This window comes from Azolla caroliniana, unplaced genomic scaffold, assembly GCF_043228905.1.
Source record: "Azolla caroliniana isolate FFs.n. ecotype wild unplaced genomic scaffold, voAzoCaro1.0.p SCAF_18, whole genome shotgun sequence".
In the NCBI taxonomy this organism is placed as follows: domain Eukaryota; kingdom Viridiplantae; phylum Streptophyta; class Polypodiopsida; order Salviniales; family Salviniaceae; genus Azolla; species Azolla caroliniana.
Window position 1 is genome coordinate 14,186,516 of NW_028230453.1, and position 13,413 is coordinate 14,199,928.

Consider the following 13,413-nt stretch of genomic DNA (forward strand, 5'->3'; position numbering starts at 1 on the left):
AGACCGTGAGGTCAATACAAGTTAATCTCACATTCACCCACCGATTGTATACCGTTCGCACTCCTTGTATTGACCTCACGGTCTAGAACTCACAATCTAAAAGTGCTAGGACGGGTATTGGGGGAGTACTTTTAGTACTAACAATGACTTGGGCTAGGAACACATTGCTAACTTGCTTGGAAGGAATGGAACCACTAATGGGCTGTATAGATCTAGGGCTGTTGTCCAACCAAACGGCTCCTATTTTGGCTGGACTCAATCGTTTAACTCTTCATCTAATTGACTAAGGATTTCAAATTTGTTTGAGATACTTGGGCTATTAGTACTATGAATATTATCTGACACTCTATTAGTACTATTAATACTATCAGACACTCCGAAGGGAAGAATTGACTCGGGTTTAGTATAGGCGACGATTTGATTTACCTGTCTTCTTGGCCTATGGGGAAAATTGATGGTGATATGCCCTGGTCCACCACAATAAAGACATAATCGATTGGCACGTCGTCGTTTCTTTTCTTCTTCCGATAACGGGCCGCGTCGACGCATGGTGTCGATCTCCATCGGTGTCAGAATATTGGCTTGAGGTACATCGCGTGCACATGGTTTAGCCATGACTGAGGCGTATGTGGGTTCCGGCCGAGAGTGTGGTATTTGTAACTGACATTCCGAACGCCGTTCAAAAAGGCGGTTGTCGCATCGGACCGCTCGATTGATTGCCTCCGTAAGAGACTTTGGTTCTTCGGGGAAGGTTAAAAGCAAGTCTTTGACATCGTTGCGCAAGCCGTAGCGAAACTGCTCCATGAGGGCCTGATCATCCCAGGGGATATCTGAGGCGAGTAGACGGAAATCTGCCGCGTAGGCAAAGGCTGGACAATCGCCTTGACGTAATCTTCGGATCTTATTGATTGTCAACCTGATGTTGTCGGTATCTCCAAAGCAGGCTTTAAACTCACCAATAAAATCTTCAAAGTTATTAAGCAAGGGCGATTGTTTTTCTAGAAGCGGAGCGAACCATGCCAAGGCTGAGCCGCTAAGTAACGTGCCTATTAGGCCGACTCGAGATGCATCAGTGGGATATCGGGAAGGATGCATCTGGATGACTAAGCGTACCTAATTAAGGAATCCCCAGAATTGCGATCGTGTTCCATCAAATTTCACAGGAAGTCCAATCTTGGGCTCTTTATGAAATCCTTGGGGACTTGATCCTTGTTGTTGCAACGCTGCTTCGAGTTGTTGTACCCGTAACGCTAACTCCCCATGTTGTTGTTGCGTTTGTTGTTTTTCTAGAGTGATTTGTTGCAGATCCCCTATCAACTGTTGGTTTTCTTGTTCCAGGGCAACAAACTTTTCTTTTAGGCACTGTAGCTCGGAGAAAACGGATTGATATTCTTGGGCGCTAACAGTAGCCATAGTATAGGGAAAAGGGTAGGAGGATGAGGGAGAGTGACAAGTAGGCTGGAGGAGGAGAAATTTGGTTCAAACTATCAGGAATAGTACTAAAGCAGAGATGGAATTAGTACTAAAGAAGAGCAGTACTATTAGTACTAAGCGGACGGGACTGCGTAAGATTCCCGAGAGAGGAAGCGAGAAGAGGAGAGAGAGAGAGATAGCGAGAATGAGAGAGAGAGAAAGATGATGACAGTAGCTAATATATTATGTGAAAAGATAAGTACAAAGTGGCTAAGAGGCTTAAGACTGGCGTTGAACCAATTTGGTTCAAAACAATGCCTTGTGCTTCCTTTTATAGTGTTTTTAGGAATAATCGTGAAGCTTCTAGAATGTTCCAGAGAGATCTGGAATATACATCAATTTTCTATGATAAAGCATAAATGAAAATAATATCCTACAAATTACAATTCATAGTCTAATGATAAGAGCTCGACCTATGTAGCATAAGGTCATGGGTTCGAGTCTTGCCATATCATGACACGTACCATACTTCCTCTAATTTGGAAGTAGTCTTCTTCATCACGAAGGTTGGCCCTTTACCGGTTTTCCCGGTCCCGGATCCTTCCGTGTAGTGCAAGCTTTGCCGGTTCTCCTGACCAGTTTTGCCGTATCCGGATTTGTTCGAATCCGCGCGCTTCTTCCAACACTCGCTTTCCCTATGGCCCTTTTTGCCACAGTACCTGCATTCCGTGTCGGCCTTTCTTTGCCGATTCCCGGTGCCGCTTTGACTCCCCTTGCTTGTGGAGGGTCCGGAATTGTTGTCGGCAACACCTCTGTGCCTCCGGTCCTGCTCTTGTCGGCCGCCTCCATTGCGTGCCGACCCACCTCGTCCACCACGTCCATGGGGCCGATCTGTCTCCGTGTACAACATCGGGTCATCCGATTGAGTGGTCCTTGACCCACTCGCATGGTTTTCTTCAACCATCAGCATCGATTGCGAGTCGAAGAAAGACGGTGGTTTCTCCCGATTGCAGATCGTTGTCCGGATTGGCCTGTACCTTTGCGCTAGACCACTAAGACAGATTTGTACCATCTCGTCTTCGTCCACCTTCACTTTGATAGACCCGAGTGCGTTGCAAATCTCCTTTATCTTGGTGGTGTAGTCCGTAACCGACATGTCTCTTTGTCAGATGTTGTTCAGCTCTTGTCGGAGCTGCAACTTACGGGATGTGGTACTCGCAGCGAAAATCTTCCTCAGATTTCCCCAGGCCTCCTTGGGTGTCTTTGCATCCTTCATGTAGCGGAGCATCTGATCGTGCACACAAGATGCGAGGCAGTACAATACTCAGCTCACTCCTCGTTCCCATACCGGGAAGTCATTGTGTGTCGGCTCCGGTGCTACCTCGTTCCTTCCTTCCATGAAGCTCCAATATCTATTATCGCTAGGGCCGGACACCATGCCGTCGTGGTCGCCAAAAACTGTGTTATTGCTAGGGCCAGACAATGGCCTAACACAGGGTGTCCCTTGAGACACTTCACCAAAGGGGTGTTGCAGTGAGATAAAGTTAGACCGATTATTAATGAAACCCTAATTGGTTACTAAGCGGCAGGATCATTAGTCACAATACACGCGTAAGATGAATTATATTTAGCATAGAACGATAATTAACAATGATTAAGATACAGAACAACAACACTATTAATTATCTGCTAATGATTACAATCTAACCGGGCCCTTTTATAGGTCTCTGGCTCTAGGTACAAATCGGTGCCAACCGGCAACTGGCTACGAACTGGTCCGGATCCGGATCGGCATACCGATTCCGGGTCCTTCCATTCGCTTCTCAAAATCATAATGATTCTATATTATATATATAATCAGCTCCCGGTTATTAATTATCCCCTTCTTCCATTCTGGACTTCCTTGTCGGTCGGTTAACAATATCCATGCCCCAGCAGGTACTGGTGCATCTTGTATGACCAGGATGCGTAGTTGCTCCGGTCGAGCTTCTTTGTTGGAAGTGAACTTGTCATTCCTCTGTCTATATCTTCTCTTTGTCTGTTGTTACCAGGTTCTAGGGTTTGTCTACGAAAGCAAGTGTCGACTGCAGAGGTTCTCAACCCTCACACTCTGATACCATGTGAATATTAATGTGTGGAAGCATTAGACAAAACCGGCTCAGCCGGATAGCAACAGAGAATAAGATGAAGGTTTAATGGAGAAGCTTAATACACAGAGAGTATATACGGGAGAGACAAAGAGAGCAGAACATAGACTATATTCAAAAATAACTCTACAACTCTGTACATACAACTTGCTAAACAACACTATTTATACAAGTCCATAAAGGACTGACATAAGTACTGACAAGTACTTCAATGCTTAGACGTGCAATTGGCACTAACTACGAGACAATGATTACCTAGTAGTTTAGGCTACTACTAGGCTTCCGGTTCCCGCTCGAATCCGGCTCTCCGATCCAGCGGGTTGTTTCCGGATACCGATCCGGCTCAGGCTTATTTAGCCGATCCGGATCTGGTTGAGCTTGCTCGCTCAACAATAGTTTTGTGCGAGCATCCTGGCTTACTAAATGTGATCGAGCAGTTGAACCAATCCACTATTGGATTGTGCGCCTCCAACCACGTTAGTCCTAAGACGATCGAATGTCGAGGAGATGCGATGAGGTAAAAGGTGACCTCCTCATGGTGTGAGCCCACACGAAGCCCTAATGGGATCATAGCTTGAGTAATTATGCTTGATGAGAGGATGTGCCTATCGATGGCTTCAACGGGAATGGGTTTTGAGAGGCAAACGACGGGTACACCATGTGCTTGGGCGAACGCGACGTTGATGAAGCAAGAAGATGCCCCAGAATCAAGTAAAGCAACACACTAAATGGAACTAGAGTTAAATGAAAGCCATACCTCCAATGTGAAATTGCCTGACAGTCTGGCAATGGAACCAAGAGAATGTGGGTGATGGGAGATGTCCAGTTGCATGGCTCCTACTGCTACCGAACGATGTCGTTTTCCAGATGTTGGGGTCCGTTAGCTTAATGGAATTGTGGGCGATTACTCCTAGGACAATGGCGAACGACATGACCGGAGGCCCCACAATACAGGCACAAGCCATTAGCCTGCCGAAATTGTCATTCAACATCAGTCAATGGCCAAAATCGGGCTTGATCAATTTCCATGGGGAAGGGAGCATCTGCCAAAATAGGGGAGCATGACGCAGTCGGTGGGAGGGATACCTGGGGTTGTACGACGGGGGCGTGTCGTGGAAGTGAATGAGGTGGAACCCAAGTCCGGTGCTCTTCCTAACGAAATTCGAAAAGACTATTGTCACAATGGACTACTTGTGAAATTGCTTGGGATAACGAGGTGGGCTCCGGAAAGTTCAAGAGAAGATTCTTGACATTGCTTCAAAGGCCCCGTTGAAAGTGATAAGCTAAAGCTTGATCATCCCGATTGATGTCGCATGCTAGTTGTCGCAATTCTGAAACATAGACAGAAGCTACATGCGAACCTTGTTCGAGTGCATAAAGCTTGTTAAGGGTTGTACATCATTGGTCTGTCTCTGCAAATGTAGCCTCTAACTCAATGAGGAAGGCGGGAAAGTCCTCCAATAGAGGTGACGAATTTTCTACTAATGGTGCAAACCAAGCTTGGGTCGAACCGGAGAGAAGGGTGCCCACAAGGCCGACTTGTCGAAGACCATTTGCATAACGTTGAGGTTGTAGCCGAATGATAAGTTGAATTTGGTTGATGAACCCTCGGAAACACGACCTTGTTCCATCAAATTTTTATGGGAGGCTAACCTTAGGCTCAAGAAAATGCGAAGAAGCTAGGCCAGATGTTTGTAGAAGACTGAGCTCTAGGCTAGGTTGCGGTGGGAGACTAAGCTTCGGGGGTTGTGAGGATAGGGAGGTATCGAGTTGAAGTTCTTGTAAAGAATTTCGAAGAGCTTCATTTTCAGGTTGGAGTTTTTGTACGGCTACCATTATCTGGCTTAAGTCACTAGCTAAGTCATACATAGTTATGGCTTATGAGAGGGAGAGCTATGAGGATGGGAAGGTGAACAAATTGTCACAGATAGATCATAAGCTCAAGAGACAAGAAAGAAGATAACCAAATGGATGAGTAGTATTAACTGAAAGACTCCATAACTGGTGTTGTTCACCTTCAATTCCTTCAAGGTAAACTCAACTATTTACACTACACGACATGCATACTTGTTGCATGCATGTGAATCTACAATAGAGCATGTAGGTATGCATGCATGTGCCAAGTGTAAATACTACAAGGGAGCAACTATGCACATGATGCTAGCCAAAACTACAAGGACCAATTATATACATAGTTGTATACTAGATATGTTGGTTAACCCATAATACTTAATTATAACATGGACATGTCAAGAGTTTGAATCTTGACAAGGATTGCTTTTGGGATTAGCTCTAAAGCATCGTGGATTAGCAATGAGTAATTGTTTCTTTTGCACTGTTCAAATGGAATGTAGTACTCATCGACAAATGGAAGATAGTACTCATCGATTTATATAATGTCCGATTGCTTGTCAGATTTGGAGTTACATTTCTCAAATTTGGGAAGTTTTATCACGGTGTTATTTGACACCTAGACAATGGGTGTTTGCACAATTTACGCATGTTGACCCAAAATCAGAGATGGAGATCATTTTTCTATTTCTAAGATATTGGGGATTGTGTCATAATTAGAATATGCGCAACATATTCTGAGATATTTGTATTCGATGGTAGACATGGAGTGAAAGCATATCTACGAAAATTGAAGGGAGTGTGGCAATTTTCTTTATTGGAGCAAGTGAAAATTCTTTCATCGGGGAAGTGTTCGTCTTGCCTATTGGCAATTCAACATGTTCCACTACCCGTGTAGTGTCATTAATGGGTGACCATACTCCATTGTCACACCTATTGTAAGTAGCGGTTTTACACACATTTATTAATATAATTGTGTGTTTTCACCAAAAAAAGAGAGAAAGAAAGAAAGAAAGATATATTAACGTCTTCTAAGGCCAAATTTGGCCCATGAGACAAATGGTTTACAACAAAAAATGGGATATTTACCCCTTCATCGAAAGTAAAAAATAAAAATAAAAATAGAGTTTTAAGGTAAATAGTTCTAGTAAAATAAAATAACAAACATGTTCTCCAATGAAAATGATGTTATACTAGGCCTAATTTCATCTCCATCCAAGTCTCTCGAAGAGAGGCGGGAGGTTAGAGGGTTTCGATGTGGATGTGGCCCGTTGCCCCATGTAAAAGGTACCCCAACCATAGCTTCTAGTCGACGTAGCTCACGTTCCCTTATCTTCTTAATCCTTTCTACTCCGTGTCGACTTGTTTTGAAGCCCAACATCCGAGGGCATTTCGTTGTTCTTTGCGTTTCGGCTTCCTCAAGAGAGAGGCCGAGCGGCGTAAGTGTATCCACATTCATCGACTCCCCTTGTTCTTGAAAAATTACACTAGTTACAAGTTGATGAATAGTAAAAGGGTTATGGTTAACACTTTGTAATTTATTCTCCCTATGTTGTTTTAGCTCTAAGATATACCTACCTAGTCTCTTTACATCCGGGGTATCTAATAGTTTGGAGAGGATGGGAGAGGATCCTAATATGTCTTGGTATTCCACTCGTATCTCGGCATAAGTTGGGCACTTGCATGTGAAGTGATACTCATCCTCTATCTCTATGTGGCACAACCTACATAGTCTTTCCTCCCTAGGGACTCTATTAGCCCGATCATTCTCAATCTCAAGTTGGTGAGATGATATCCTAAGTTGTCCAATGGCAACCCTTAGTGCATTTGATAAGAATGTATCTAGATATCTTGGTCGTGTAATAAAACCTAACTGAGAGAAGTGCAAGAAATGTTCCTTATAGTACAACATTTTAGATGGGAGTGGCTCTCGTGGGGTGATCCATTTATATCGAGTGTAAATTTGCCATATTTCTTGGTGTATCACTTTATTACGGTCTTCATAAGATATTAGAGTTTGGTCAATCCCATGGTTGTACTTAAGGGGGGGGTAGGTTATTAATGTCTATGCCGTTTGCAAGTAACCAACTCACCACAGTGCTATACCAAGAGCTAGTGTCTCCAGACGCATGTAGGGATCGAGATGAATAAAAACTACCACTTGAAACAGTGCTTCTACTAACATCGGGGGCAGACTGAACTCTGCTCTAATAATGTCATGTGGCACTGTAGATTTAGTTCGGAGTTGACGTGATAACATCGTCACCAAAGGTCTCTCTAATTGCGTCCACATGAAAGATGGTAGACTTGGAGCCCATACTACTGATGCATACATGAGGGAAGGGGTCACTAATGAGTCGAAGAGCCATCCCTTAGTCCGTGGCTCTTGAAAGTATGCATGGTGGCATTGTCTCTCTAAGAGTGAGAGGGATGCATACCCTCTCGTTAGCTTATCTTTGGCTGCCTGGGTCATCGAGAATTTACCTGAGCAAGCACTAAAAGTGACTCCCAAGTATACATATGATCCAACTACCTCAACTAGTTTATGAGAGAGGATTAGGTGACATTTACTCCTAACTCGGGACGATGTATGAAAGATAAGGACTTTAGTTTTCGCTAGAGAGAGAGAGAGAGAGAGAGAGAGCACATTCAAACCAAAAAACCAAAGCATAGGCCACAAGGGCAAGGGAGGGGTATTTCGGTCAATTTCCCAAATGAAGAGAAGAGAAGGTGAGGGGCATTTCCACAATTTCGAAAACCTTAAGAGCCCAAACTGCAGAGAGAGAGAGACACACACACACACACACACAGAGACAGAGCTCCCCGCCATCGCCATGGCATCTTCTTCCTCGTCTTCTTCTGCTGCCTTGGCTCGCCAGACATGGGAGCTCGAGAACAATATCGTCTCTGTCGATCCTTCCACTCTTTCTGGACTGTCGAACGGATCCGATGCCATCTATGCGTACGATGAAGCTTCGCAGGCAGCGATCCAACAGCAGAAGCCATGGTCACGCGACCCTCACTTCTTCAAGAACGTGAGGATCTCTGCATTGGCCCTGCTAAAGATGGTTGTTCATGCTAGGTCTGGGGGAACCATCGAGGTGATGGGTATCATGCAAGGGAAAACAGAGGGAGATACTATCATCGTCATGGATGCCTTTGTTCTCCCTGTTGAAGGTACCGAAACCCGCGTTAATGCTCAGGCCGATGCTTATGAGTACATGGTGGAGTATGCTCAAACGAATAAACAGGTTTTAGTTCCTTCTAATCATCCTTTTTTATTTTTGCTCCTTTCTAGCGCTTAAATTCTATGAAAATGTGTACCTATAGGATATAAATAACTGATGATAAATTTTCAAGTATCAAGGCTCAAATTTACTAGATATTGCGTCCAGCAGGATTAAACTAGCAGTCTATCTAACAGTCCTTATTTACCATGAAGGTTCTTCATCTCTTTTTTAGATGTCAATTGTTGCTAAAGATATGTCTGGAATCTGCAGGGAAGTGCTTAAGTAAAACATAACAGATTGTTTCAAGACAAGAAGAAGCTATTTGATAATCAAATATTAAAAGTCTCTATGGAGACTTTGATACTATTGAAATTGAAGAATCACAACCTATTTACAGATGTAGACCCCATAGTTTCACACCTATGTCCAACACGTTTACAACATATCAGTATTCTGTAGCTTTCTAATATGATTTCTAAAGTTTTCTTTTAGACAGAATATATGTATTACTAGATAATGTGAAAGCCTTTTTGGATGCTTCAAGTGGTTCTGAAATTTCTAGTCGATATCTAGCTATGTTGTTTTCATGATTTCAGGGAGGCGTATATTCAATCAATCATAGGTTCTTATGAGAGCATTACACTTTCATGAGAGAGATTTTAGGAGTAGTTCATATTTATCGAACACCTTATGAGGTTCTGTTGGCAACGCCTTTTCTCTTTTCTAAGTGCACAGATTCCACGAACGTTTAATCTTCTGTTCTCATTGTAGGTTGAAGCTCATATGTTCACTGAGTATATTTTACTAAAATGCAGACAACATCAAATTTTATTTTTTATTTTCTGAAAAATGACATTTTTTTCATACGAATGATGATGTCTTTTACCCTGGTAGCTTCCATTTTGTAAAGAACCTCAGGTGTAACAGAGACACCTACTATTTCCTGGGAGCCCTCCACCTTATACACATTATATATAATGCCTATGTATATTATCACATCTTAAGCATAAACCTTTCCAAATGATTACAGCCATGAGGTTCTTGTTACTAATACATTTATGCATCTGCAATATCCTATACTTTATTATAAAGGTATATTATATGCTGAGAAAGAAAATTTGAAACCATCCATTCATGAATCTGCCACCACTATGATGGATATCCCAAGTATTTATCTATAATAGAATAGATGGCATATTTTATATCAACTTGTTTTGTGTTCCCATTAAATTGATTTTGTATTATTGATCTTTACTTACAATTTACTTGATATGGTATATGTATCAGTTTCTTTGCTTTTAGTTTGTATGGTGATATAATCTGTAACCATAACAAATCAACCTATGTTGATTGACACTCTCCAAGCTGCTGTTTGTGTTCCTGTGTTTGTGGTAGAATTTCATTTGTTTAGAAATAAACTATCAGACAATTTAGGACGTGTTATTTTATCTTCTTAATTGTCCAAGAAACAATATATTGCTGTGCAGTGGACATGATATCATTTATTTGGTTTCTCTTGGTTTCTCGACACAGGCTGGGCGACCTGAAAATGTGGTAGGATGGTACCATTCTCATCCCGGTTATGGTTGCTGGCTTTCTGGAATAGATGTGAACACACAGATGCAGAATCAAAAATACCAGGAACCTTTTTTGGCTGTTGTAATCGATCCGACACGAACAGTTTCTGCTGGCAAAGTTGAAATTGGTGCTTTTCGAACTTATCCAGAGGGATACAAACCTGCTGATGAACCACCATCGGAGTATCAAACTATACCTCTGAATAAGATAGAAGATTTTGGTGTGCATTGCAAGCAGGTATGTATAATTGTCTATACATTGCTCTCTGCTTGTACACAAATATTCTTCAACTAACACTGGATTGCACATAGTATTATCCCCTGGACATAACATACTTCAAGTCATCGTTGGATTCTCACCTTCTAGACCTTCTATGGAATAAATATTGGGTGAACACACTATCTTCCTCGCCTCTCCTGGGGAATCGGGACTATGTTGCTGGGCAAATCTCAGATTTAGGTAAAGCATTTGGGTGTGAAATTATTGTATATGTGATCAAAAGAGAAGGTTTTATATTTTGTAGAAGCTTTTCTTTTATGTGTTTCTAAAAAGCTTCATTTTCTTTTGTAAAGCTGAGAAGTTGGAGCAAGTTGAGAGTCACTTGGCCCACTCTGGACGTGTAGGTGCATTTTTCAATCCACCGCAGAGGAAAAAGGAAGTGAGTTAATTCACCCACATAGGCTTGGGTTGCAGTTTAACTCTCTATTTTTAATTAAAGAAGTGCAAGGATATTAGACTACAAAGAAAAATGCATGAGATATATTCTGTTCGTAGGAGGAATCACAACTCGCCAAAATTGCACGAGACAGCAGCAAAATAACTGTGGAACAAGTTCATGGTCTAATGTCCCAGGTACGCATTTTCATATCAATGAGATGATCTATTTTATTGCCTCTACCCTGGTGTAACTTATTTTCTCTCATAAAGGTTATCAAAGATATACTTTTCAACTCGATTACCCCATCAGAAGTTTCATCCTCAAATACATTTGACATGCTTGGTCCAGAACCAATGGTAGAAGCCTAATTATTTTCTCAACTATCATCTGGTTGCATCGGCGCTCAGGCAACACTCCATGGACTTGTATTTTTGAATTAAATGTGGACGTAAACGTTCACAAGTAGCAAATTTCCTTTTCATGGTGGTTGTACAAAGAAATGATGAGAAAGGTATAGTTTTAGATTTATGATGGTCTTTTGCCTAATTTTGCTCTTGATGCTTTCAATCTATCAAGAAGATGCATACTGAAGATGGTCATAATTTGTTAAAAGTACACAATACCTGGATAAGTATATGAGTAAAAGATGATTGGTTCTCTTGATATATATACACGTGGTTTGGGTCGTCAATGCTGACATGCTGATGCGACCAAGGTTTGATATCGGTATGGAAGTGTGGGGTAGATTATTAATAGGCTAATACTGTATTTGTGTTTATAATGGTGAGATATCCTATTGTATTGTGAATCCAAACACATACTGTTTGTGGGATTTTTGCATTTACTACATATGGCTGGTCAGGTCTAGGGGATAAAGGCATCTTGCAGGCTACATGGCGCTTCTAGTGGACAAAATTGGGAAAATATTGTGATCATTTGCGTTGACTGACCAATATCTGTATGTAAAAACTGTACCATCCAAATATGTCCGTGGTTGTATCTACTATGATTTTGGCAAATGTGTTGCTCATGAAGTCCGTCTGTGTCTACGTGTCCTGGATCAATTTGCCAGTCATTGATTGGATGTTCATAAAGAACGTGAAAAAGAAGCAACTGAAGACTTATAACATTAATTCTGAAGTTTGCATCTTCAGTCAAGACGTTTCAATCCAGATTGTTTCAACTTGCTTACCCAAAAGACTTCTTGATGGATTTTTCAGCGCTTTAGAGTATTTGGGATATAACTGCCTTATCCCACTGTGCGAGGATGAAGTACAGAAACTAGAATAGGCTGGAAAAGATACATTTTTTTAGTGATTATGTACAAAGTCTCTATCTGAATAAATTCATCAAGCAATTTTGGTAATCAATAGAAAGAGGTATTCTATTGTCAACTCTGTGTGTTGTGAGGCCAAGTATATACTGTAGTTGTTTTTTTTGTCCATTGAGTATGGCTTGCCAGGTGTAGTGGATAAAATGCATCTGCTATGCTACAAGTTCCAGCTTCAGAAAAATGCATCTCTTGAATGTTTGTGTAACTTCAAAATTTGTTTTTTCTGAAAATGAGTTTAGTTCTGTAAAGATTGATGTTTGTTTAGATACCAATTCGACTAGTTTTGTAGAACATTTTTCATACAACATACATTTTTCCAACCTCCTACATGACTATTTTTATACTTTGCATAGATCTTTAGGAAGTATTTGTATTAATGGTATGGAATCATTCTGTATGTCCCATGGTCATAGAGCCCATAGAAAAAGTAATGTAAAATGATGTATTGCAATGTGCTTTCCCAAATTCCTATCAGCCAATTGTATTGAAGATTTTTTATATTTAACAGTTGCCTATAGTGCAATACAAACGAAAAGGTTATTAGATAAAGCATCTTTGTACTATGCCTTTCAGTCACCTAGAAACCCATTGATCATGGTACAAAAGTTTACATATGATGTTGGTCGATTTATAATAAGATACACATGGTTACATTATGCTTTTGACAGAATAAAAACACATTATCACAGCTTCACATGTTTACAGATACAATGCCATATACTTGTTTTCTCCTAATAAAATCTCTCTAAACTTTCCAGTACTTAATGGTAAACCATTGCTAAATTCTTTGAAGTTTATGTTGGTAAAAACTATCTCACAAGCGCAACTTTAGAGTAGATTTGTACAATGTGACACTGTTTTTATTTCTTTCATCAAACTTGAGCCATCTTCATTAAAATCTACACAACTCATTGTCATTCATGACATGAGCCATCTTCATCTGCTTTTGAAATTTCAAATACAGCCCTCTTTTCCTATTAAATGTAATATGTGGAATTGAGTGGGGTGATCAAGTTTTGTTGCAGACATGTTTACAAAAAAATCATGCTCATAAGACGCTAGCTTCACTCAACAATGCTAGATTCATAACATTGAAATAATCATTTTTGTTAAAAAAAAACCATTCACGATTTAAGCCAAAATTGTTCTCATCATCACGTACAAGATGCATTATCTTCATCAAATATGAACTCAGGTTCCATC

General features: G+C 41.0%; 1 protein-coding gene across 1 annotated transcript; it reads left to right on the top strand.

Moving 5' to 3' along the window:
- Nucleotides 1–8,196: 8,196 nt before the first annotated feature.
- On the top strand, nucleotides 8,197–11,403 carry LOC147852456 (COP9 signalosome complex subunit 5-like). The gene is made up of 6 exons (XM_087334190.1): nucleotides 8,197–8,662; nucleotides 10,175–10,456; nucleotides 10,531–10,678; nucleotides 10,792–10,877; nucleotides 10,994–11,071; nucleotides 11,147–11,403. Exons 1-6 carry the CDS (start codon nucleotides 8,246–8,248, stop codon nucleotides 11,243–11,245), a joined length of 1,110 nt encoding a protein of 369 aa, XP_087190316.1. The 5' UTR covers nucleotides 8,197–8,245; the 3' UTR covers nucleotides 11,246–11,403.
- Nucleotides 11,404–13,413: the final 2,010 nt, after the last annotated feature.